The 26,438-nt window shown below is 41.8% G+C and overlaps 1 protein-coding gene across 1 annotated transcript in view; it reads right to left on the bottom strand.

Moving 5' to 3' along the window:
* Window positions 1–8,425: 8,425 nt before the first annotated feature.
* Window positions 8,426–26,438, bottom strand: part of SEL1L2 (SEL1L2 adaptor subunit of ERAD E3 ligase) — a 118,860-nt gene continuing 100,847 nt past the window's right edge. Inside the window, exons 14-21 of the mRNA XM_046678027.1 lie at window positions 26,154–26,216; window positions 25,511–25,598; window positions 23,147–23,295; window positions 21,844–22,009; window positions 21,662–21,736; window positions 17,255–17,427; window positions 8,684–8,812; window positions 8,426–8,545 (exon numbers count right to left, since the gene is read on the bottom strand). Of these exons, the coding sequence (XP_046533983.1) occupies window positions 8,426–8,545; window positions 8,684–8,812; window positions 17,255–17,427; window positions 21,662–21,736; window positions 21,844–22,009; window positions 23,147–23,295; window positions 25,511–25,598; window positions 26,154–26,216 (963 nt within the window). The remainder of the gene's footprint in view (window positions 8,546–8,683; window positions 8,813–17,254; window positions 17,428–21,661; window positions 21,737–21,843; window positions 22,010–23,146; window positions 23,296–25,510; window positions 25,599–26,153; window positions 26,217–26,438) is intronic.

Below are 26,438 nucleotides of genomic sequence, written 5' to 3'. Positions count from 1 at the left end.
CCTAAATCTTACCCCTAACTGGCAGTGTGACCTTGGGCAAGTTGCTTATCTGCTCTCTGAGCCAGTATGTCCTTACTGGGAAATGTGACAATACATTTGTCGGATTGTTTTAGTTTGGGTTTTCCCAGAAGCAGACCCTAAGAAGAGAAGATTCTGGAGCTCAGGAGTTTGGAGGAACTTTAAAGCTTCAGGGATATTGTGCCTCTGGAAATGCATATTCAGCACATGACTGTTTCCTCTCAAGTTAGCTCTAGTGGAATCACTATTTTTAGTTTTATAATTTTTTTCATGTTAATAACAAGTTATTGTTAGAATGGCACATTTATTGTTGCTATGGTTTGGTACATTTTCTTACAAAAAGGATGTGTCTTAGAGGAGGTGAACAGTTTTTCTATATTAATTATATACAAGCAAAATACTCCATGGAAGAAGGAATTTGTTCTGGCAGAGTAAGGAATGTGGGGAAGACAGAAATGGTGGGAACAGACAGAAATGGAGCAGAACTTCATGTGAAATCCAAGGTTCATGTCTCCACCCCTTCCCCACTTCCCTCTTTGTTTTTGGTAATGGTTCTAAATTAAAAAAAATTAAATTCCCTTTCTGATGCCCTGGGTGTATTTTTGTGGCTGCGGTATGGAGTTTTTTCATACTATTTTTATGAATGCATTGCAAATTTACACTACAGACCTTTAGCCAGGGCACAGACATCGGTTCCTGACTGAAGGAGCCTTTCTCGCTAATCCGCCACAGTTAGGGGGTCCCATTCTATCTCTGAAGTTGTAGCTGTGCACTCTACTGACACCACTGACAGTTTGGTGGTTTTGGTATTGTAAACTCGTCCAACCCTCTCATTTTCCTGAGAAGGAAACTAGTGAAGCTGGAGAGGTGAAGTGACTTGACAGGCCACAGCATTAGTTCCTGGCATATCTAGGGCTGGAACCATTTGCTTCTTCCCAGCCCAGAGCACACGTCTCGGTGATGAAATTGTCAGCAATTTCTAGGTGATAAAACAGTACTCTTTGTGCCTTGATTTGTGCTGAGGCCCAAAGACTGAGAATTAACAAAAAGAGCCTAATTTCTAAACCAAGAGGCTGGATGTCCTGAGTTGGACTGCCAAAGGGGTGAGGGTGAGGGCTAGGGTGTTTAAGGGTTGAAGTAGGAAGGTGGAGGCAAAATTTTCTTGCAGGGAGTTTTCTGATTGCTGTTGCATTTCCTGTGGGGGAGGGAAAGGGGAAGCTCTCCCCTCAACTTCAACCAAAGGAGAGGGGCTCTAAGGGAGCCTCTTGGAGAACTTGGTCTGTGGCCCCTGGAGTTTGGGGGACATAGTAGACTAGGGTGTGACGCACACCTAATGCGGAGAGGCTACAACTACCAGCCTGAGGAGAGAGAGGATGAGAGCAGGAGAGTGCAAGAGAAACTAGGCTGCCCTCAGAGCTGGCTGCACTTCCACCAAGAACAGGAGCAAGATATGTGTTTCTCAGGGACCAGATACAGGACACCAGGAAAGGAGCCAGCCTAGAACTACCTAGAGACAGGGTACTATATTAGTTTCCTAGGACTGCTGTAAAAAATTACAACAAAACTCATGGCTTAAAACAACAGGTATTTATTCCCTCACCGTTCCGGAGGCCAGAAGTCTGAAATCAAGGTGTTGGCTGGACCGCACTCCCTCCGTAGGCTCTGGGGAGAAGCCATCCCTTGCCTCTTCCAGCTTTGGGTGACTGCTGGCGTTCTTTGGCTTGTGGCCATATCACTCCAATCTCTGCCTCTGTGGTCACGTTGCCTCCTCCTCTTGGATCTGTGTCAAATCTCCCTCTGCCTCTCTCTTATAAGGACCCTTGTGATTGCTCTTTAGGCCCACTTAGATAATTCAAGGCAATCTCCTCATCTCAAGATCCTTAACTGAATCATTTCTGCAAAGTCCTTTTTGGGACTTATAAGGTAACATTCATATGTTCTGGGGATTAGAACACGGATATCTTTTGGGGCCCATTATTCGGCCTGCCATGGTAGGGAGTCCCACCAGAGAGTCTGTTGGATGGACTGATAGATGACAGGGGCCTTGGGGCTCAGGGGGCCTCACTCACAAAGCGATGGTTATGCTGCTCACTTCTGATTTCAGCTGCAGCTGTGGAGGGCCCTTCCCTGCAACCTCAGACTCCTGCTAACTGTGCCCAACATTAAGCGAAAGCCCAGGTCTTTTTTCAGCCTCAGAGACTTCCCCAAAGCCTCTGAGAAGCAGCCTGGATGGGGCAAGGGGGTAGTTAATGCACAATGGGGTGATCCTCAAATAATGGAGAAGGGAGCTGGTGGGCAAGTGCCCCAGCCTCTCGTCTTTCAGAAAGACAATTCTGGGAAGTATTCTGTAAACTTTTCAGATCTTGGTAGCATAGAACCCCCTTTGCCTATAGCAGTGACCTTGACAATGCACCTTTTTTATGGCTTTTCATCCTTCCCACTCCCTCACTTCAGAGTCCTGGGATCACCTCCCAAATAAACTACCTATACCCAAATCCTTATCTCAGGCTCTGCTTTCAGGAGACCCCAAACAAAGACAGAAGGTTCCCAGCAAGGGAATCCCCAAGAAAGCCACAAAAGTGCTCCATGGGAGGCAACATAGTAAGTTTTCATGCTCAGAGGGCATCTTTGCAGGATTACTTCTGTGCTGGTTTAGTAAAATCTTTCCCATTCCTTAAGCCACACCTCTTGCCACCCCCCACCATTCAACCATGGAGGATCTAAAGGCGGGTAGAGTGGTGGGAGGGGAGGAAACAGTAGAAGGTGATCATTTCCCACACTCCCTTCCCCCCTCACTCAGGGGACTCAGGCTGAAGTGGGTGGGCCACAGCCTACTTCCTGCATTCAGTTCTTTCAACATACTGCTTCAATCCACTTACTCTGCTAGCATCTGCATTTCTTTTAGAGACAAAGCTGTTCATCAGCTAGAATCACAACACTATGATTCTACTTTTAAATATCCTCTGCTAATGGTTATGCTATTCTGATGAAGTAATCAGGTCAGTGCAGAGTAAATGCCCCCCTTAAAGCGCCCCTCAACCAGTGACTGCTGGGACTTGTGAGTAAACACCCAGCTCCCTAGTCCCTTGGGTCGGGTAACTGTGAGAGGCATGCTCTCCACAGGCTGCCTAGCTCCCCAGTGGCATTGAGCTCCGGAGGCTTGATAACCACCCTGCACTGTCTTCCTTCCCTGCTCTGTCTCGCTTCCTCACTCCCTACCTATGTTTCCTGAGATCCCTACCAAATAAACTACTTACACTCAAATTCTTATCTCTGGGCTGGCCCAGTGATGTAGTGGTTAAGTTCATGTGCTCTGCTTTGGTGGCCCGAGACTCATGGACTCGAATCCTGGGCACAGACCTACACACTGCTTATCAAGCCATGCAGTGGCAGCATGCCACATACAAAATAGAGGAAGACTGGCAGAGATGTTAGCTCAACGACAATCTTCCTCCAGGAAAAAGAGGAAGACCGGCAACAGATGTTAGCTCAGGGCCAGTCTTCTTCACCAAAAAACAAAACAAAAAAATACCCACCAAAAAAATTTCTTTTCTCATGGGCCGCTTCTGTGGGAACCTAAACTGAGACAATCACATCACTTAGATTTGAAATGTATGTGGAGCTTTGTGAAGCTGGGCCTTTTCTTTCCCATAGCCTCAATCCCCGCTCTGCTTGGTTTCAGATCTTTGTGTAATTTATTGTGTAAATTACTTGGCCTAACTTAAATCCATCCTGGGGCCTGTCTGCTTTCCACGTCAGAGCTGCCTCTTCGCTGGCTGGGGTAGCCATCTAATTCAGTCAGCAGGTTTGCTGAGGCCAGGCCTGACAGTGGCCCCACAGCTGCTGCAGAAACACGAGTCTTCCTGTTTTCTTAACATGAAGATGACCTCAGATTGCAGGAGCCATTGTCCTGGTCCGAATCGCCTGTTATTGTGAAGGTGGGGACAGAATATTGTTACAGCCAATCCCTGCTTTCCCTTATCTTTCTCTTTGGTCCCATTAGAAGTAAATCTCTTTGGAGACTCTCAGTGCGTTTGCTCTGGGACAATGTATTCTCTCTGCTAAATGATGTGGGAAACATTACAAAGTGTGGGGAGAACCTGGAAGAACTTGGAGGAATTTTCAGGTAAAGCTCATTGAGGTTGCTGAACATGGAACAAAGTAAAGATAATATTCATGGCCAGATACTTTGTGAAGATGTATGTGAAAATGGGACTTCCGGGTTTTGTAATCATATATTTTAAAATAGGATAAAATACAATGTAAAATTAAATTAAAAACCGTTCATTTTCTAGACCAAAAGTCTCCAATAAGTAACTCTTAGAGCCTGACCTGACTAGTAGGATGGTTTGGAAGGGTTCTCCCCACACTTCATTACCAGAGCCTGGCACTTCCCAAAGCTAAAGTAATAGGAGGGTGACTTTGATATTAGAGCTGGGAAGGAGCAGATGCGCTTTTTGCATTATAAGGTTTAGGAGATACATTAGCAGAAGAATGACAATCATAGTGCAAAAGAGATGTCTGACTTTTTGATACATTCCAATCTAGAGGTCAATCCACAGTGAAGGCTGCTTTCCCCAGTCCTGATCCAAGGATGTGATTTTTTTTTGTTTCCTCCCATCTAGTAGCAGAACTGTAGGACAGAGGATGCTGACACAACCCATGCTGAAGGCCATGTCTCAACAGGAGGACCTTAGTTCCAGAGGGTGAGGCAGAGGCGATGGGCTTACAGGGACTTGGGTCTGGGAAGGGAAAATGAACGAGGATGGGCAGGAGCATAGAGGCCTGGGGTACGTGTCTCTTGCGTGATGAGTGCAGAGGTGTGAGTCCTGAGACACAGGGTGGAGCCTGCAGCTACAGTGTGCCGGGGGATAGTCCCGATCATCCTGGGACTCTGCACCTCTTAGCGCATGTCACTTGAGCTCAGAGCAGAGAAAGAAGTGAGCATTCTTCAACTGTGTGTGTGTGCATGTGTGTGCTTGGCTGAGGAAGAGAGAAGAATATCTTTTCCTCCCTCCAGCTACCATCAGAGGCCTCTGGATTTCCTCATTCTGAAAGATGGGAAAACAGAGAGCCAGGACAAAGAGAGCTAGTCTGTCCAGCCCTTGTTTTCCAAAATAAGCAGCTCGGTGTCTGGGCTGCATTTTTCTCCTGCCAATTTCTGTACTGGAAATTATGTAATCCTTGGTAGATTTTTAAACAGTGTATTTCTAGTTATGGCTTCAAATTTTTTGCTACTCCTCCCATGAGAGGTGGAGTCTATGCTTGAGCAATAGAAGGTGGCAGAAGTAATATTCTAGAACCTTTGAGGCTGAGTCTTGGGAAACCTATGGCTTCTGTCTGCATCTCTGTGAACACTCTTTCTGGGAGTCCTGAGCTGCTGTGTAAAAAAGTCCCACTGCTCTGTCCATCGTGCTGAAGTCACATGTGACATGTAGGCATTCTGGTCAATACTCACAGCTGGGTCCAGCCTTTCAGTCATCCCTGCCAAGGTGCCAGGGATGTGAATAACACTGTCTTGGACTCTCCAGAACAGCTGGTCCACCTGAACACCAACGAGTGCCCTCTGTGGATGCCACGTGAAACAGAAGAATCACACAACCACACCCTGCCCGAATTCCTGAGATATAACAAAATGATTGTTGTTTTAAGCCGCTAAGATTTGGAGCAGTTTGTTAAAGCAGCAAGAGATAACTGGAGCAGCAATATAGAGGAAAGAATGTATTTTGGAGTCAGATCTGGACTCAAATTCTAGCTTTATTATTTATTATTATGGGATCACATTCTCATATGATCTTTTCTTAACAAGTTACCAGCTTGTCCTAGTTGCAGTTTCCTCCTGTGTGAAATAGAGGGAGTTATATCTACCTCCCGGCCTCATCGTGAAGACGGAATTAGAAAAAAAGTCTGGCACGTGGCAGATGTTCCATAGCGTTCCTTTCTCCCCTTCTCAGCCTCACCACACCCTCTTCTCTACAGCTTTCTGGGATTCCCATACAGGCTATACCTGTTAAAACCCACCTTTTAAGACTTTGGGGAAAAGCACAAAATTCCGAAAGCATATTCCTCATAAAATGACTGTGGACAACTGCTCTAGAAAAAAAATCATTTACTTGATTTGACTTTCAAAAAATGTACTGACTTGAATAGCAGCTCCACTTTAATAAAGAATCTGGGAAGGAAATACAGAGGAAAAAGGGAATTACAAAGAGAATTAGATTTTTAAAAAAGCTCTCTTATAGTCCACAGGCTATCCATTTTTATTTAAAGGTATCAGAAGCAGGAAAAATAATAGGGGCCCGCTGTGCCCGTGGAGAGGGTGGGACTGTCATATCCAGAAAGTAGAAGTGGACTGCAGGCAGAAGACCTTTCTCCCTTGGTCAGCCATCCCAAAGCTGCCCAGGTGCTGCAGGTGCCTATCCATGCACCGTGGCTCTGGGAACTGCTACAGAGGAGGCTCCGGAGAATAGGCCCAGACACGGACATTTGCATGATTCACGCAATCCAAACTGCTTGTGCTTTCAAAGCCTTTGCTCACGTTTACTTGGAACAATTAGCTGAAACAGGAAATTTATGAGCAATTGCTGCCCTTGCTCCCATATTTCAGGAAATGTTCTAGTCTAGACACCAAGCCACAAAAAATCGCCCCTTCTTCCCTGTCTGCAGCTATTTTCACAAGCTTTACCTCTAAGGAGCTCATCTTCCATTCAGACCTGGGGCCAGGACTCACCTGCTTTGCCTTCCACACTCCCCTTTGCTCTTATCCCTGTCTCAGACACCTGTGAGAGATAATCACACATCCAGCCTGTCCATTAGGCTCTGACCTGAGGTTTGGACGCCTGCTCCTTCCTTGTACATTTGTGTAAATTAGGCTGGATCCTTTGGAACTGGAGCTATCTAGTAACTCAGGAACCATGTCCAGGAAATTCTAAACACTTGGACCTCAGACAGGCCTGGATCAGTTCATGGCCAAATAAGTGACTGTGGCTACTATGTGTACGTACAGTGTCTATAAAGCACTTTTGAAGTTACACTTATTTAAACCTCACAGTTCTCCTGTGAGGTAGGAATTAATCTCATTTTATGGAGGGAAAACTGAGGTTTAGAGAAATTATGCCCAAAGTCATAAAGCTACTAAGGGACAGGGCTGGACCTCAAATTCAGATTGTTTGGTTCCAAATCCAGTGCTCCCCACCATTTCATTCTGCTTTCTGATTTTGATCAATGCTATTAATTAACTCTTTTTCTGGACCTGGGTTGGATTTTCAGATAGGCAAGCATGATCTCTTCCTACAAAAACACTCAGCATTTTGTCTGGAGAACTGACTGTAGGGCACTACAACCACCCCGATTATTATCAACACAGCTGTCCCCATATTCCAAACAATTTGTCATGAGTTTTTAAGAGGTAATAAGAGTTACCATTTATGGAGTTCATTCCAGATGCTAGGTCCTGTGCTAGTCCCTTTACATACATTATCCCATTTAATCCTCATACTATCTCTCTCAAATAGGTATTATTCTTCCCATGGTGCAGATCAGGAAACTGAGGTTCAGAGAGATCAAATAGCTAGAGCTGTGAAGCTGGAATTCAAGCTGGGTCTTGACATAAGTCATGGGCCTCCTGCACGCTCCATACCTACCCCTGCCCCCCAGCCCTGAGTCCCTGCTTTGCCTATCAAGGGAGACAGAACTGGGCCTTTAGCTTCTGTCCCAGAAGGCTGGTACCATCTCCCTCTATGGGTACCTTAAAGGGGTTTCCTAGGTAGAACAGGGTTCCAGTAAGGGATGGAGGAGAGGAGTACAGTGCTGGTCAGACCCCAAATGGCGTTGTTCACTATACAACTACTAAAGGAGCTTTGATAAAATGCACCTCAGTGAGGAGTCCAAGTCAGTCCCTCTGGCACAGCATGCCATAAGGAGCTTCTGCTCATTAGCACTACAGTGTGGTTTATAGGAGCATTCCCACAAGATGAAGTCCATTTGTAATCTGGGTCTTTCTCCAATGCCAAGAGATCTGTGTTCTTGCCCTCCCCAAACTCCCTTTTCCTACCTCAGTATGTCTGTAGGAACCCAGAAACCCATTTATCCTCTGGAAAGGGGGGAAGTTGTTATAACAATATGAAAATGGGTGGTCTTTATCTCTATGTCAATACTAGGTCACCAAGATGGCAGGTTTGTAAGGAAGTCTTAAGTGACGAGTCTCCAGCATCCCACCCCCTACCCTAGTGGTCACTTCAACCAAGCAGGAAGCCTGAAATTGTTTCTCAGAGGATAGATCCCAAGCTTTGTCCATTTTTCATCACAGGCCTGTGTGGGAAATCTTCAGTAGACTCTTGAGTTTGACGAGGAAGTTCTTTATTTAGTGAGGATACCTCAGAGTGAACTGGTTTTCCTTATCCAGATCCTACCGGTAGCGATTTCTAAGCAAGAAGATCAGCATAGCAACAATTAGGCCAATCACAAATAAATCCCAGTATGGTCCAAGGGTGTTGTCCAATTTCTTCCATTTCCGTCTCATTGTAAACTGCTGACAAGAGACATTCTGTCAAAAAAAATCTAAGCATCCCACTCCATTCAGGACCATCATCTCCCTCCATCCCACCACCCAAGAGTAGCTCATTGTAGTTTTCAGAGATTTGGGACTTATTTGAGACAAACTTACATTAAAAAACAGGATATCTTGGAGCAAATGCACAGTTTCCAGTCTCATGAGGGCAAAGAACACGGGTATGCGAGCATCTGGACTTGTTTGAGCAGCCATATCATATAATCTCCTGGCCAAGTGAATGTCCTAGAAATAGAACAGCCCATATTCATTACGTACAGATTCTTTAGGGGTAAGTAAACAAAAGCTATTGTTTGAAATCTCATAATTTATCTTTGATAGACAGAAATGGCCTCCCAAAGATGTTCACGCCCTAATCCTTGGAACCTGTGAATTATGTTATGTTACATGGCAAAGGGGACTTTGAAAATGTAATTAAGGTTACAGACCTTCAAAAAGAGAGATTATCCTGGATTATATGGGTGGACTCAATATAATCCCAGGAGCCCTTAACCACTGAGTTTTCTCAGAGCTGAGGGCAGAAGAGAAAGTCAGAGATGTGGCAGAAGAAGTCAGAGATTCTAAGCATGGGAAGGACTCAACTCGCCACTGCTGGAGAGGCCATTTGGAAGGAATGAGAAGGAATGCTGACAGCCAGCAAGGAAATTAGGCCCTTTGTACTAAGGGCAAGAAACTGAATTTGGCCAACAACCTGAATGAGCTTGGAAGCGAATTCTTCTCCAGAGCCCCCAGTAAGGAACACAGCCTTGGTTCCAGCCTGGAGACGCACACAGAGGACTCAGTCAAGCTCATCCAGATTTCTGACCTACAGAAACTGTGAGATAGTAAATGTGTGTTGTTTTAAGCCACTAAATTTGTGGTAATTTGTTGCTTCAGCCATAGAAAACTAACAAAATCTCCAAAAAGCTTTCTTGGATACTGTTAGACAAGATCTTAGGTAGAACTCCAATTAAAGGGCAGGAGAAAACTAGACACTAAGAGTACAGCTCCCAAAGCAATATAAGACAGATACTAATGAGCATTTAAAATTCCTTGTTTCCTTCACAGTCCTTATCATACTTGAAGTCATGAATTTGTTTATTCATTTGTTTTCAAGGACCTAGACTACCTGTTCTCCCCTGACTTCCCAATGTTAATGAAAACCCAGTACATGGTAAGTCTTTGATAATCCTTGTAGAATGGATGAATAAACTATTTTGTTCTCAGGCTGGAATTTGATTCCTCAAATGACATACTATATTTTTTGGGCCTTTTTTTTCCAGTAAATTATGCGATGACACATATTTTTTCTTTCATTTTCACCTACTTCGAGGGTTTTTTTTTTTTTTTTGGTTTGGTTTATTTTTGCTTTGTTTTCCCAAACAGAGTAATGAAAAGGCTGAGTAGAGCTGCTTTTAAAAGTTGAAGTGCCCTGGGCCAGTCTCAGATTGTGCTTTGCTTGGGCACCTGTGGGTTAGTTTCAGAAGAAGAGGAAGAAGACAGATTTTTCACAAATTGTGATCATCCCATATCTCTTTGTCTTTCTTCTCCATCTCCCAGACCTCCATTACACAGAGTTCAATAGTTATGAATCCTTGAGGCTTCTGCTAAATCCATTTGTTGGGTGGTATCCTCTCTCAGCCATGTTCTGCTTGTCATTTCTTAAATTTTCCCAAGGCTTTGTGGTCTGGTAAGTTGATTTGTTGGAGAAAGAAGAATGTTCTTGCTTAAAATACTTAAAATTCAGGAGATTGTTCTGAACAAATTTTCTTGGCAATGGAGAAAATAGATGCTGTAAAAATTCTAATTTGTTTCTCTAATTCCAACAAATTCATTGGTGTTCATCTGAAAGCACCCTGCAGATTATAACGACTGTGTCACCCCTTCATAGGAAAGGCATATTGACTTGAATAGAATATTCAGTGAAAGGCAGCCTTTGTCAATATCTCAGGCATTCATTCTTATTTGAGGCTGGTGATAGTTATTAATTTATTTCTTGAGGCACAACATCACTATTCAGTCACTTAGTTTATAATAAAAAATAGCAACAAGTATCATTAAAATGGGATGACATGAGCTCACTCCTTGCCCAGGTGGCCTCACAATTCATGGTGGGGGTAGGTTGGGATAGGAGAGTCTTTCTTTAAAATTCCCAGAGAAAGGAATTCCTGAACGCTTCTGGCTAATTAGCACAACACATAGAAAAGAAAGTTTATTCCTAAACTCTAGAAAAGACTCCTGGTTTTTTGATCCTGTTTAGTAAAAAACCCAAATAGTTCAAAGAGTTTCCTCTTAATAAATGGTGTTTTGATGATGGCCAGTGTTCATTAAATAAGTCCATTGCACTTCTAGTCCACTTCCATTTAACTTTTCTGTGTGCATTTGAGTTTATTTTGCTTTAAATGCAGTGATTTAGGAGATTAGGTAAACTGATCTGCAGACTCTTCTTAAATAGTATGTTTCTCACTAAAATGTCAGGTCTGCCAAAATCCTGCCCAATGTTCACATGTTCAAAATAGCTTCTTATAATTCAAAGATACAGAATTCTCCAGCAATAAAGTATCTGGTTTATGAAAATTGTTCAATTACATGATGCAGTTTTCCAGCCCCAAAATCTTTGGGTGTCATGAAAAATTTCTTATAATGGGATAGAGGTAGTTTTTAAAAATAATTTACTCTTGTTTTCTTCTTATTAATATACTCTATGTTGATTAGAGAAAACTTTGAAAATATAGAGCTGAACAAATGAGAAAAAAAAAATACCCACAATCTCACTTTACAGAGCTAACTACTGAGAATATTTCATATACACCCTTCCAGCATTCCAGCATTTTTATATATATTCATATATACATACTTTTAATTTAGGAATTTTTCATTCTACATGATATTTTGTCTTCTGCTTTCTTAACCTAACAATGTTTTTCAAACAATATACCATGTCCTAAGATATTCCTTTGGTCTGCAATGTTTTTATTTTTAATGATTTCATAGTCATTATTTTTAATGATTTTATAATAATAAGCTAATGCTTATTAAATATTTACTGTGTGCCAGTCACCACTTTCATTTATTTAAACCTTATGACAGTTCTATATGGCAGATAATATTACTGACTCCATTTTAAAGATGAAAAAACCAAGGCACAGAGAGGGTAAGTTACTTACCCAAAATAATATGCCTTCTTTTTTGGAGCATTTTGGTTGTTTGTCGTGCTTTTTTTTCTGTAATAAGTAAATCTATACACACAAAACATTTTTTGTGTGTTCCTGATTATTTCATTGTTATAAACAATTATTTCAATAAAGGTTATGACCATTTCTAAGAGGTGTATATTCTGTCCTGTCACATTTCTGAGAGGGCCATTTTAAATATCTAACTTTAACCTATCCTTTCCAAAAAATGATTCTATTCTGGTGTTTAAAGCTTCAGTTCTAAGACTCCATAGGTGGTCAGATGAAATAAAAATCCTTTGTGCCATAATTACTTTTATTTTTGGCAAATCTATTTATAATTTATTCAGTGGCTCTGGTTTTGTTTTTCCTGCAGGATCCAAAAAATGTGCTATCTAGTAGGTCTAACTATATATATATATATTTGAAACTCATCTTTAAGCATAATTTCCCCTCACCTCTTGTCTTGATTTAGGATAGATTTCCTAGTCATTATCTTAAAACATACATGCTTTCTTCCATTTAAAAAGATTGTCATGTGTTTCTTATACTCCATGTTACAAAAACATTTTATAACAAGATCCACTAGTACTGATTCCTCCACCTGAATTAATTGTTCCCTCTTCAATATATTTTAGTACTTTATTTGTGTTTGCATGCATGCGTGCCATTTTGGACTTTCACTATAGCTACAGACTTGTCTTATCCATAGTAGACTGTGAGCTATTTGAAGGCTGTCCTGTTCTTCTTGTATCTCCAGAACCAAGCCCAGTGCTTCCTGACACAAAACAAGCACTTGATAAATATTCGAGTGAATAAATGAATGAATAAAAAGCAAGGCACAGTACCACAACAGTTTAGAGGCAGGTATCTTTAAATCTGGAGGTTCATTGAAGGGTTCATTGAAGGGTAGAGGAGATGATATTAGAGTTATTCTTTGAAAAATAGATTGGTCTTCAGGGCAAAAATGTGGGAGAAGATCATTCCAGCAAATGGGATGATATGACCAAAAGTCAGGAGGGTTCAGTTCAAGGCCTTTGAGGAGTAAGGAAAAGTAGCCTAGAAGATATAGAGGGAAATAGTGGCATATCTAGCCATTATTATCAAGGTAGGTTAAGTTAAGAGGGTTTTAAATGCCAGGGTGGGAAGTCTGGACTTCATTAGGCAGTAGAAAATCAGTAAGATTTTTTGTTTTATTTGTGTGTTTGGTTGTTTGTAATTTGTGTGTATGTGTGTGTGTTTGGGGGAGTAAGGTAGAGGAGTAACAGTACCAGAGTTGAACTTCACCATGAATAAGCTGGTAATGCTTTGTTAGATGGATTATGTATTACAAGGTAATGCTAACATCTGTAACAATTAAACTCCCAAATTTCAGTGGCTAAGCACATTCAACATTCCAATGTGGGTGTTCCCGGTTGGTGGTGAATGTTCTTCACGTGGTAAGTGAGAGACTCAAGCTCTTTCTACTATGAGGTTCTGCCATACCCTAGAGCCTCCGTGTTTTCTGCATTCAGCCAATGGAAGGGGAAAGAGACTAGGGAGAAGCTCCATCTACTTCTTAACTGCCTTAGCCCAGAAATGACACCCTTCACTTGTACTTCCTTTCCTTTGGTGAGAACTAGTCACATGGATGGAAAGGGAACTGAGAAATGTAATCTCTGACTAGGAGACACATCCCAGCGACAAGTCCTTCCTGTGGATTGGGGATTACAAATCTTTGGTGGACAGAGCTATCTCTGCCTCAGATTTAAAGGAAGAACACTAGAATGAGAGACCTCTGAGAATTCTTTATGATAAGCCTATGTGAGTAGAAATTCAGGCCTGTACCAGGGTACAGACAGAAGGAATAGGCAGGAGGGGATGGGGAACAGGTTTCCTTCATGGTTAAGTGCCTGAAGTACTTCTGAATCAAGTAGAAATTGACAAAGAGTTTCATAACAACTTGTGAGCTGAGTGCTTATATTTCTAAACCAGTTCAGGTCCTCTCCCAATTTCTCCCCGGTATTATTTTGTGTTTCCAGAGCTACGCAGCAGTCAGTCCTGAGCCACAGTTTAGGTCAATAAGCCCATTGAGCTTAATTGGAAGTCAGGCATTGGGGAATGAGATGCTTCTCAGTGAAGCTTTTAGAATAACTCACCTACATCACCCTAATCCAAATGTTCTCTCCTTAGGACAGATGAGAATGAAACTGAGAAGGAAGAAGTTAAAAAATCTTCCCTAGAGGGGCTGGCCCCGTGGCCGAGTGGTTGAGTTCGTGTGCTCCGCTGCAGGTGGCCCAGTGTTTCGTCAGTTCGAATCCTGGGCGCGGACATGGCACTGCTCATCAAACCACGCTGAGGCAGCGTCCCACATGCCACAACTAGAAGGGCCCACAACAAAGAATATACAACTATGTACCGAGGGGCTTTGGGGAGAAAAAGGAAAAAAAAAAAATCTTAAAAAAAAAAATCTTCCCTAGAGCAAAAAACTTTGAGATAAGCTTTGCTAACCGCAGCTCTAACCGCAGCTGTGCATACTCAACATAATCAACTGTTGTTCAAAACTAACCAGGTCTTTCCGTCCCTCCTTGGTATATGAGCGAGCTGTCTTTCCCAGGAAGTCAAGGTCCAGACATCAAGATTCAGCTTTACAAGGCCAAACGCAGGCTGAAGATGAAAACTAACCAGAAAAGTCCAGAGAGTCAAGGGAAAAGAAATTCGGTGTTCAAGGCCAAACGCAGGCTGGTGGGAAGGCGCCAACTAGCAAGGCCACATGCTCTCCCTCCCCTACCTAAAACCACAGACAAAAACCTTTACCTTTTTCCCTCTGTGGAGGTGGATCTGAGTTTTAACTCCCATCTCCTGTCTGGCTGCCTTTCAATAACAAACCCCCTTTCCTTGCCACAAGCCTGGCAACCAGTTTTCTTTTGGCCCCTCTTGTGTGGTGGGTAAATGAACCTGTGTTTATATTCAGTAACAAGAACAAGAGCGACCCAGATTTTTACACTGATTCACCAAGAGTTGATTTATACCTTACTTCCTTCTCCCAGAGGGCTTAAATACGGAATTTACAAAACCTGATTCCACACCACACCTTTTTTGATTCTCAGAAAATCCTAATAATGTTATACTCATCTTTCCCACTGGTTTGCATGAGGATTAACTCATAAAGAGGATCATGAAGTGCCTTGCTGAAGAAATGCTTACTTAGTTGATGACTTCGGTGCTGTGAAAGCCTGTTCTCCTAAATGCTTTGCTTTTATTAACCGTCACTGGAACAAGCCTTGGACTTTTAATTATCAGCCTATTCATTTTAAGAATTAGAAAAGGTGGTATCTCCTCATTAATTTGACTATGAGATGGCAAGATTAGTAAACTTGGTCCCTGGGTACTCAGTTATTATTTTTCTAATTGCTAAACAAAGAAATTAATAAAGACAAAGAGCAAAGGCCCCTCATTAACTAAATCTAAAATTCCCATATCCAGGTCTGAGGTTAAGGGCAGCCCCTATTTGTTTTTAAATGTAGAGGCTTTCTGTAGGAAAAAATATACCTGTGACTGATCAAAATGAACTACCCATGATTTAACAGGAACCCTGACAGAAAAGCACAGCAATCTGGCCAGAGAGAAACTTCAAAGTTTTTTCTAAACAGATGAAATGTATGTCTTGACAATTGCTATCTGACATTGTGATGAAAGCCCCTAGGAAAGAGATCGGTGGGGACTCCAAGGAGGAATATCAAACCCTCTGACATAGTGGGCCAACTGGGCGCTGGCAGACAGTGTCCTCTCCTGGACGTTGATCGTGTGTCCTGAGAAGACGCCCCTTCCTGCCCCCCTGGACTGGAGGCAAAATGGCCTCACTGCGGTGAGGATGAGGCTGTCAGGGGGCCAAGTCAGTACGGGAGAACTAACTTGAATTTAACCCACGAGGTGGGCTCATTTTTATCCTTTATACAGACAATGCTCCTCTCACCACTATTATGTTTTACATGGGGAATGGGGAACAAACGCTTTAATCTTATTGAAGCCTTACTTAGCGCTTGCTCAAATTCTCTTCTGATCTGAGTATCAGTCATTCCATACAGTTTGACTACAAAGCCCTTTCACAAAAGCTTATTCGTTTTATCCTCAAAGCCTGGGGCAGGGCAGGTATCACTGTTCTGTTTTACAGATGTGGGGGACGGTTGGAGAGGAGTGAGGTGTGGCTAAATGACATCCAAAGAATCATCCAACTTAGCTATTTGGTCCAGTCCCAACTCCCGCCCCCCTGCAAATTTTATAAACGCAGGAAGCTTACACTTGCTAGGAATGGGGAAAATAGACTGGATTTGGATTTGATATTCTTTCCACTGCTTGGGGTGCTGGGGCTTTTGGAAAGTAATAAGCTGAAAGGCAGACCACAGGAGAGCACAGGAAGGTGGGGATCTCTACCGCTGGATTGTTGGTACCTGAATAAGAAGCCCTTGGTTGCAGCGTGTGCCTTTAGCAGTTGTCAGATAGGAAATTCCCTACCAATGATTATCAATTACTACTACAACTAGAAGAAAAGAGAGAATATAGAAAAGCCAATAACCCCTTCATTATTTTGGTCTTGAAATGCAACCAGGAATATAAATAATGAAGTGAAATATACATTTGAGCACTAGGAATGACAGTGCAAGGCCCACTCTTTCCCCCCAAAAACATGGAATCAGACAAGCCGGGGTTCAAATTCTGGGTCCACCACTGATGAGCTCTGAAAACTTGGCCGTGTGACAACTTCTCTGCACTTCAGTTTCCTGATGCCTACATTGAGGACAATAATAGGGATTATCTCATTGAGTGGTTGTGTGATTTAAATGACATAGTATATATAACACACAACTGCTTGGATATTACTATCATTATTGATATTTAATACACCTTAATTACTCTGTCAGACCAACCCCAATGCCACCTTTGCCTTAATTACAGTTACTGTCTAATGAGTTTACCCAATATAGTAGTGTTACATCTTTTTCTTAACGAATATGCTTCATTTCCTCCAGTCAAGCGTAGTCTTTGAAGAATAGAGATGTATTTTCTTGGGCCTCTCTAGAGGGCTCAGCATTGTGTCATGTACACAGTAGGTGTGTCATAAGACATTTCTGGATTAATGCCACCTTTGTATGCAGCTCTGACCTCATTCCCACTTTCTCTTTGTCACTGGGAGTTTGAGAGACATAAAAATTTTGATGGAAAAGGCCTGGAGGTGGAAGGGAGTGGGGGCTGGGCCCACCAGTACTGCTGGAAAAAGCATGAACTTATGAGTCAAATTGGCCTAGACTAGATTTATTCTACTTGTTAGTTATGTCCTTGGGCATAAATGGAAAAAATAATTTCTACCTCATATGGTAAGTAATATGTGTTGGCATGTGAGAGGGACTCAGCAAATGTTAAGTATTTTCTTTCCTTTCTTTACATTGATGACATCAATGAAATGCAAAACATTTATAAATTTTCCCTTCCCATACAGCTGGCATTATGAGATTGGGATTATTACTAACATAATTACCTTTGCAATACCTAAACCGTGTTCATACATGTAGGCCAGATTGAACATGGCTTGTGCATTGTGGTATTTGTCAGCTGCAATGCTGTAATGTGTAGCTGCTGTTTGATAGTCTTTCTTAGTCCCGTAGCCATAGTAATGGTAATCTCCAATTTTTACTCTAGCGAACGCATTGCCTGATAGAAATATTAGAAAGAGAAGAATCATAACTCAAATGATTCACATATAGTTCTTAATAACTCAACCTAATGATAAAATGTATAAAAAGAAAAAAAAAACCCCTCAGAATCTCAGCATCAGGATGAGATATTTTGTGGAATACAAAATATAACACTCAATGCTAGTGTTTTCATTGTAGGATAACTCTATGGTATAGTAAAAATGTTCTTAAGAACAAAAAATTATAAACTTTACCTTTTGAATTCACTTTTTGAAGTTAGCTTTACTTTTGAGAAACTGGATCTACCCCTCCTGTTCTCAGACTTCACTCCTGAAGTTCTACTCTCCTGCATCACCAGTTTTCTCCCTCTTTCTTAGGTCAATCCCATCAGTCATTCAAACACACTTTGGTATCTTCTATGAACAAAAACAAACCCTTTCTTTATCCCATGGTGTCTCCTCTAATTACTCCCCGTTTCTCTGTTCCCTCCACACTCAGCCTTTTAAAAAGTGTGTTCTGAACTCATGGTCTCCAAACCTTCACCTCCCACATACTCTTCAACCCACTCCAATCTGGTTTCTGCCCCCTCCTCCACGAAACTGCTGCTTTCAAGGTGGTCAATAACCTCCATGCAGCCAAATCCATTGGCCACTTCTCTGTCCTCATCTCAGCGCACTGAGCACTCCTCCTCTAAGCAGCACTGGAGTCATTGGACCTAGCTGCCCAAGTACTTTCCTCTGTTGACACCAATGACATTGTATTTTCTTGATTTCCCTCCTGCCTCATAGGCCTCTCCTTTTCAATCTCTTGCCAGACACCTCCTCTACCCAACTTCTAAGTTTCGGAATATCAAAGGCTTGTTATTCAACTCCTTTTCTCCCTTTCTTAGCTCCCTTCTTTTCTCTTCTCCTCCTCTCTCCACCACTCTCATCTATCTCAGCTCTTTTACTAGGTGACTCATCTAGTTCCATGGCAATTTTTATGTTTACTATTGCTGAATTTACACCTATAGTCCTATCTCTCCCCAAGACTCAGACTCTTAGAATTGCCTTCTTGGCTTCCCTACTTGGATCACAAACTTAAAACATCCAGTAGAGATTCCTAACACCTTGCTACCCCCTTCCTCAAATAAAATCGTCAGTTTCTTCCTTATGTCAGTGCCATCACCAGCACTGTTCAGGCCATAAATCTAGGGTAATCATTCCAAGTTCTTTTCCCCTCTCTTCCATCATCGAATCTGTCAGGAAGTCCTGTTGGTTCTACTTCTAAAACATACCTGTTTCTTGCCATCTCCTCCACCAACTAGTCCAAGCCTGGAATACTACAATAGCCTCCAAAATGTTCTTTTGTCTCCACTTTTCAATCTATTCTCCACACAACTGCCAAGATGATCTTTTTATCATGTAAAATCAAATCATGTTATTCCTCTGTGTTAAATCCCTCAAGTGCTTCTCTTTGCACTTGGACTAATATCCAGAATCCTTACCTGACCTACAAGTCATGCCTTGTCTGTCTTCTGCCTCCCTGCCTAGCCTAGCCTTATCGCATGCCACTTTCTTGATATGTTCTAGCCTTCTTAATATTCCTTCAACACACTGAGCTCGTTCTTGCCTCAGAATCCCTGAATTAAGATTCTTCAAGTCCCTCTGCCTGGCACGTTTGGAATTCCTCTGACTCTTCATGTGGCTGGTTTCTCATCATTCAGGTCTCACTACAAGTGTCCCCTTTCCTCCTAGAGGCCTTCTCTGACGACCTCGTCTAAAGCATCCCCTCAGCCCTCACCACAGGGGTTATTTATCTCATCTCCATGTTTTATGTCCTTCACAACACATATCACTATCTTATTTTTTTTCACTAGTTTATTTTTTCTCTCTTTCGTGAGGGCAAGAACTTTGAAGCTCTTGATCACTGATATAGGTCAGGACTAGAATGGTACTTGATAAGTATTTATGGAGTGAATGGATAGGCATGGTAGGAAACTTTTTAGAAAATGCTTTCCCCAGGTGGTAAGTATTTTAGAACCTTACTTTCCAACAAGCATGGATATATTCAGGAAGAGAAAAAAATTCATGTGACTTTTAAAGATAGATTCAGTCTTTTGAAGGTCAGTTAGTAATGAATTCTAAGGGTCTCTTTGGGGTCCCTGGTTTCATTCACTAGAATAATATTGATTGAAAAGATGAGAATGCTTATCTAGGACATTCATCTCAGCTGTGGCCAACCCCTCTAGCACAGTCTAGGTTTATTTGGAAAAGGAGGAATTACCCTGTGTGGTATGGTCTGAGGTGTATCATTAAGTGCTATAGGAATTCTTCCAATTTTTTCTCCTCACTTTGCCTACTGCAATGCCTAACATCTTTTGGAATTGATTTTGGGTACTGAAGTTCTTTTACTCATCTAGAATTGTCTACTAAAATTTAATACCACAAGCCATCTTTAGCTCTCTCTGAGTAGAAGTAACATCATAGAATTCTTAAGTTGACAAAGACGTTAGTTATCAGGGTTTGCTTGCCAGGTGCTTCAAAATGTACAGGTAGCTAGGGACAAGACCTTACAGAAATGATACCCAGGAGAGGGGCCTGGAGGAGCCCTAAAGAGAAACCCATTCCTTCTCTAATTTTGCCCAAATTTGCCTTCCTTTGACCCCAAGATTCCTTCTGGGCCGTAACCACAAAAGGACAGGACTTCTGTGCATTTTCAAGTTTTACAAGCAGTAAGCAAGACCCCCGAATTCTCTGAGAATGGAAGGCAGTGAACAAGCAGCTCCTTCGGAGGATTCAGCTCCACCCTAATTAGGAGACCGACTGGGGGCATGTGGCAACCCTGACAGGCTCCCAGGGCTCACTTGACAGTGGGAGGGCTTTCCCCTTCAATTTCACAGTCACAGCGTGGTGGCTGAGTCCTGAGGGTTCAGCACCCTTCTCACATGCAGCATCTGCTGAAAGAAGCACACCAGTGACCGACTGGAAACTTTCATTATTAGATTTCCTAACCTCAAGTGAGCCACTCAGCAGCCACATCTTCAGGGACACTCATGCCTGACCTCTCTTGAAACACATAATTATTTTTAGCAGCCTGACGTTTCATATTGGTGAATTCTGTTTAACATTAATGTTTCTTCGTTTTCAATGTCTCTTTTCCTTGGTGCAATTTACACACCATTTCCTGGGTTGGAGTAAACCTGTGTTTGTTGCAAGTAAGCTGATCTGCCATAGCTGAGAGGTTGCTGGTGTTATTTCCTCACTCCAAACAAGGTCTTTATTGCTTTTTAGAAAACATAGACTTTTCTTTTTTAGGGAATTTCTCACTAAAATCACATGGATGGCTTGCTGCCAAATTACCATCTCATCTGGATCTGCAAAGGAACCACTGTGACTTTGCCCTCTGCTTCATATTAGCATCAACTAAAAATCATTTTTTATCCCATTGACTTCTTGTAGAAAAGAGATGATTTGGCCTTAGCATGAGACGATTTTAAGAAACTTAATTGGAAGTGAAATTGCTCTCTTACTGCAACAGGGTTCCTCACATATCCAAATGCCTATAGTGACAGCTTTGCAGTATCTCTCTGCTTTTAGTAATATAATTTTAGGGAGAGAATGGAACAAGACATATTGACGCAAATGCCACCTGCCAATGCTTTCTCATCAGTGCTATCTTACATTCCTTATCATGTGTGGTCCCTACAAGGGGACATGGGGACTCCAAGAAAGGGGAGAGGATCTTACCAATTAACTCTGGGTTGTTTTTTTTTCTAATGATAGCATGCTAATGGTTATAATAAAGATCTGAAGTTTGTGGTAATTACCCATGTGATATTTTGGAAAAGAAATCAAACAAGTCTTAGATCCATAAGTAATTTCATCTATAAACTCATTGAGACATAGGTCATATCTCTGATAAGTTCAGAAAAAACTCAGCAAAGGAGTGACTAAAACTAGACTAAGAAAATTGGTTTCTTGAGTAAAATTATCATGTTTCGAACAACTGTTCTGGTGCCATGGAGACATAGCCATAGAAAACTTTCTATGGTTTGCTAAACTAGGGACTTTGAGAATAACAAAGAAAAGAAATTCCTGCAAATGACCTCTAAGTGAAGACTGACCCTAACATCAGTACAGTTGGAAATATCACCTGCTTGGTTTTCTGCGCCTTTCTGCCTGTGTGCCCAAGAACTCAGCTGGAGCATATCAGATGAATAATAGCAGATGGGGACCAGGTATGTGCTCATTTTTATCTAGCTTTAATACCTTGAATGGCAGCTCGATTCCATAGGAGAAGTGCCATTGGGTACATCTTCTCTTTTTCAAGAATTTTAGCCTTTTCTGAAAAAAGGAAACATTTCATTAGTAAGGCTTAAAATGCCCCTATAGTGAAGTCATACAAACATTTGTGTGATTGGGGAATTGCAGAGAATTTTAACTTATCTTACTAGATTCCAAAATGAATGCTGAATTGCTTTGGGCTACTTCATATCCCATTTCTGCAAGTAGTGCATACTGAACAAGAGAAGAATCTATATCACCATCCTTATAGGCAAAGTATGCTGTCAGGAATTTCTCAGCCCAGTGGCCTAGTTCACAGACACCTTTATAAAGCTGTATGTGGGAAGAGAAACCAAGCAGATGAGTTAGCCAATATACTTCATCCCACGTAAATGATGAATGACATCAGTCTTCAGCTCCTGCTGGCTGGTCAGGCAAGGTTTTAGGTCTAAAGAGTGGCTTTTGCAAATTATTTGGGTTGAAAAGTTAATACTTTTCTTAGGCACAAAGATTACAAGTGTGTAGTTTTTGTTTTGAGCTGAAACTTGCTGAGGTTTATTTTAAATTTGCGTAATAAACTTTCCTGACTTGGAGGCTATTTGACAAGACAAGAATGTACTGACTTCTGTTTTTAAAAAGGGGAACTTTCTGGGCACTGCTGCTCTGTGAGGGTGAGTTATAAGGCCACAGCTGATGAGGACAGGAGAGAATTAAGGGAAGCTAGTGCTGGAGGGTGCAGGTGACGTAACTGTGAGGGAGGTATGCAGAGCTCTATGAGGACAAGCATCAACCTAGCTGAATAGCCCTTATGCAACCAAAAGAGGTTAGCCAGACATAATTCACTAGGAATTTGGCAAAGGAACAAATCTAAAGATAGATTACTAGCTGGTAGCTTTTGAAATGAGTTTCAGAGGGGCCAGATTGCAACATGGAGGTATTTATATTGGTGCAATGGAAGTGTTTAATAAATCAATGAAGGGCATTAAGGTCCTAAAAGCATTCTTTTTGAAAAGTACATCACTGGCTGAAGCTGAGAGAACTCACTTTCTCAGTTGTCATCCAAATCATCAAAAACTTAAGGACCTTGCTTTCTGGGAAGAAGTGGGCTACATTTTCTAGGCTAAATCAAGCCTTTCATTTCCCAAGTCGCAACTCCCAATCTCACTAGAAGTGACAGATTGCCCTGGTGATTTGATTGAAGACTGGAACAGAGCTCCTTAGCTAAATTCTGAGGCGAACTCAGAACTCAAGGAAAAGCCAAATGAAGAGAGGAGGGATCATTTCTCTTCCTCCCTTTCCCAGTCTGAGTTGCATTACTGCTATTCCTCCCTGGCAAATGTGAGTGTTCACATCGTCAACTGGAAGAAAAGAGATAATCTCTATAAAATCAAAGGCATCAACAATTTAAGGACAGTATCACCTCCTCTGTATGATAAATGAAAGGTACTTTAAAAACAGCCCATTATTTACCTCCACAGCAGTTCTGCACGATCTTAACACTCCTGTTCCTGTCGCGTACATCTCGGCCAGATAATAAATGGCGAGGGGCTGCCCACTCTGAGATGCCAAGTAAAAATATTTGAAGGCAAGTTTATAGTCCTTCCATACTCCAGAGCCAGCTGAAAATTAAAATTATTTTGAGCCATCCCTTATTTATTTTATTTTTTACATTATAATCTGTGGATATAATGGTCAGAGTGCTGTCTGCTATTTTAAAGAGGATGGGAAAAGGTAACCAAAAGTCAAGCTACTCTAGATCCACTATTTGGGGGGAAAAATGTTGAATTCAATTATAAGTAAGAATATGGAAATTTATGTTCTTGACCCATTCAGAAAACTGAAGGAGAAGGACAATTTAGTCTCTTGAAAATATCTCTTCAATACGGCATAACTAAAGTTAATGAAAATGAGACCAAATAGTGGTCTCTGAGGACCAGAAGCCCCACCATGATGTGTTTCATCATTCTTGTCATCCTTCCACACCAGAAGACCAATCCAGCTCCTCCCAGCCATAACAATGGAGTTTGGCAAATCCTGGCTCGAAGAGGCCCAGCTCAGACTCAATTCATAACTGGAGCAAGGAGAGGTATCTGGAGCTAGGGTGGAGAAATCAGCATACTCCCAGCAGCTGAGACTCTTGTCCTGGCTCTCCCAATATTCCTTTTGTCAGTTGGGCATGTCTAGGCACTTCATCTGCAAAAGGAGAGGCTTGCACTATATGGTCCTTAAATTGCCCTCCAACTTGAACATTTCTCGGCCTTTAGAAGCCGTGCCATGTTGCAGCTAAGAGCAAAGGCTCTGGAGGCAGATCATTTGGATTTGAATCCCAGTTCCACTAACTGTGTGATCTCGGGCAAGATGTTTGACCTCAATAAGGCTCATTTGCTCATCTATAAACTGTTGGATATCCTCTAGCTGTGTTGAGAGGACTAAATGAATAAATACATAGGAAGACTTAATAAACATGAGCCATTACTATTACTCTCATTCTAGAAGCTTGAGGAATCTGATAGATCCTGGGCCTGGGACTTGGAATGAACTAGAAGAATAAGGCCAACTTAGGCAACAGTACAGAACAGTACAGGACAAGCTCTGCCACTAGACTACTGCAGAAAATGCCAGCTGACGTCTTGGCCAGAACTGACCTCCTTGATGATGCAGTCTGCTGCTGCCCCAGCTCCACCTCTGACAGGGAGGACTTAGCAAAGATACTCAGGTATGTTCAGATCTCCTGGTACTTGTCTCGGCCACTCCCTCCCTCAGTCCCCACAGAAATTACCTGTACCACCCTGTCCTCCCTCTCTCCAGTCTTTGAGGGTGACAAATCCCTCCTCTTTATGAAGGCTAATGAGGCCTCCACTTACCTCAGCCCAATCAGATTCTAATGCCACCCAACTTTTTCCAGAATCTCTTCATCAATTATCTCATCTCTCCCATGATATCTTAGCCACCTCCATTTGCTGACTCTCTTTTTTCTGCCAAAAATTATACTTAGGTTTCTCACCATCTTCAAAACAACTCTCTCCTGGTGTTTGGTCCCCTTCATGCTACTATTCTATCGCTCTCCTTCCATTTAAAGGCACACTATTTCCAAGAATAATTTCACGCATCTATTTGCTCACCTTCCATTCACAGCTCCACCCATCGTGTCTGGCTTCCACCCCAACCAGTCCAAACACCTTGCAAAAATCCTCCATATTGACAAATTCCGTGGATACTCAGCACTTTCTTAATCTTTTTTGAAACTGAGAACCAGGATTCTCACTGCATTTCACAGGGGTGCTCATTCATTTACTCTCTCTTGAAGGTTCTGTTCCTTGGCCTCCTTAAGATCCCCCTTTTGCCCTATTCTTCCGACCATGCCTTTTCAGTCTTCTTGTGAACACTCTTTCTCTGCCTATCTTTTCAATACAGCACCAAGGACCACAAGATTCCAGACCATGGCCCACTGCTCCTTCCTCCCACACTCTCTCTCCTTTCCATTTGCTGTTTCAGCTACTCCTAACTAATACCTGTATGTTGATGCCTACCAAATCTTTCTCTCCATTTTTGACCTTTCTTGTGAGTTTCATATTTTGCCTCTGGGTATCTGCATTGGATATCACAAGGCACTTCAAACTTAACGTTTTCAAAGATGAGCTTCCTGATTGCATCTCCCTGTCTCCTCCCCCAACTGGGGTCCTTTCCTTGTGTCTTCTTCAAATTCCTCCTTAAACTGCTGCCTGAATGTTCTATCTGAACCACTCACACCAATCCTCTGATTTTTGTTAAGAAAGGAGCAGACAATAATACATTTTTCATTCTAAGTAAAGTAGCCATATTTGTAGCACTTACAGTAGTACATGAATCCTAACTGAAACTGTGCATTAGGCCATCCTTTCTCTGCAGCTTTCTGAAAGTATTTAAGTGCTTCAGCATAGTTCTGTAAGATAATTACACTCTGTTACTCAAAGGTACATTATAACTCCATAGTAACAATTGCCTTCCACTTTTTTTTACGAGTATAGATACTGCCTTATTAATTTAGGCTAATTAAAATAGTATCAGAAGTATTATACATATTATTTCATTATTGTATTGGATTCTATTAGGAAATAATTATCTTATTTTCACTATAAATTACATCTTTTCCTACATTGACAGTAGGTTTCGTTAGATATTGGAGGAAGGTCTCTCAAAACACAGAGGTTAAACTAAGAAGATAAATTTCTCTATCAAAAAAATCCTCAGAGGTTAGATGATTTCTAAGGTTACTTAGAAACTATGATTCTAAGATATAATTAGGGTTGTGATTCTTGTCACAAGCTTGTTCTTTGGCAAATATTTCACTGGATTATTTTATTCCCTATTATCAGATATGATAGTTTGGCAAACCAGGTAATTGAGACTAATTCCTTTGAATTAGTCAATGATCATGAATTTAACCCCATAAATTGCTAGAAATATGTTGAAAAGATAATGAAATTCTTTAACTTACCACGGGAACTCCTTTCCCATAAAAGTAAAGAAGACCGAGCCCATGAAGACCAATTGCATTGCCCTAGAACAGTTTTAAAAATCTAAGTAAAGTCCCAGAAGGATTTATGACAAGGCAAATTACTGCAAAATCGTTCCAAGTATTTGAAATGCTCCCAGTAGGAGCTTGATCAAGGCAGGTGAATCAGGCAGTTGGCAAGTTCCTCTGACCCTCTCTAGGTTCTCCTTTCACACTTTCCTAACCCGCTCTGCCTACGAAAGGCATGTGGGAAGGGAAAGTCAAATC

The sequence above is a fragment of the Equus quagga genome, chromosome 12 (assembly GCF_021613505.1).
Source record: "Equus quagga isolate Etosha38 chromosome 12, UCLA_HA_Equagga_1.0, whole genome shotgun sequence".
In the NCBI taxonomy this organism is placed as follows: domain Eukaryota; kingdom Metazoa; phylum Chordata; class Mammalia; order Perissodactyla; family Equidae; genus Equus; species Equus quagga.
The sequence above is the reverse complement of the archived record's forward strand: the minus strand, read 5'-3'. Positions and strand labels throughout refer to the sequence as shown.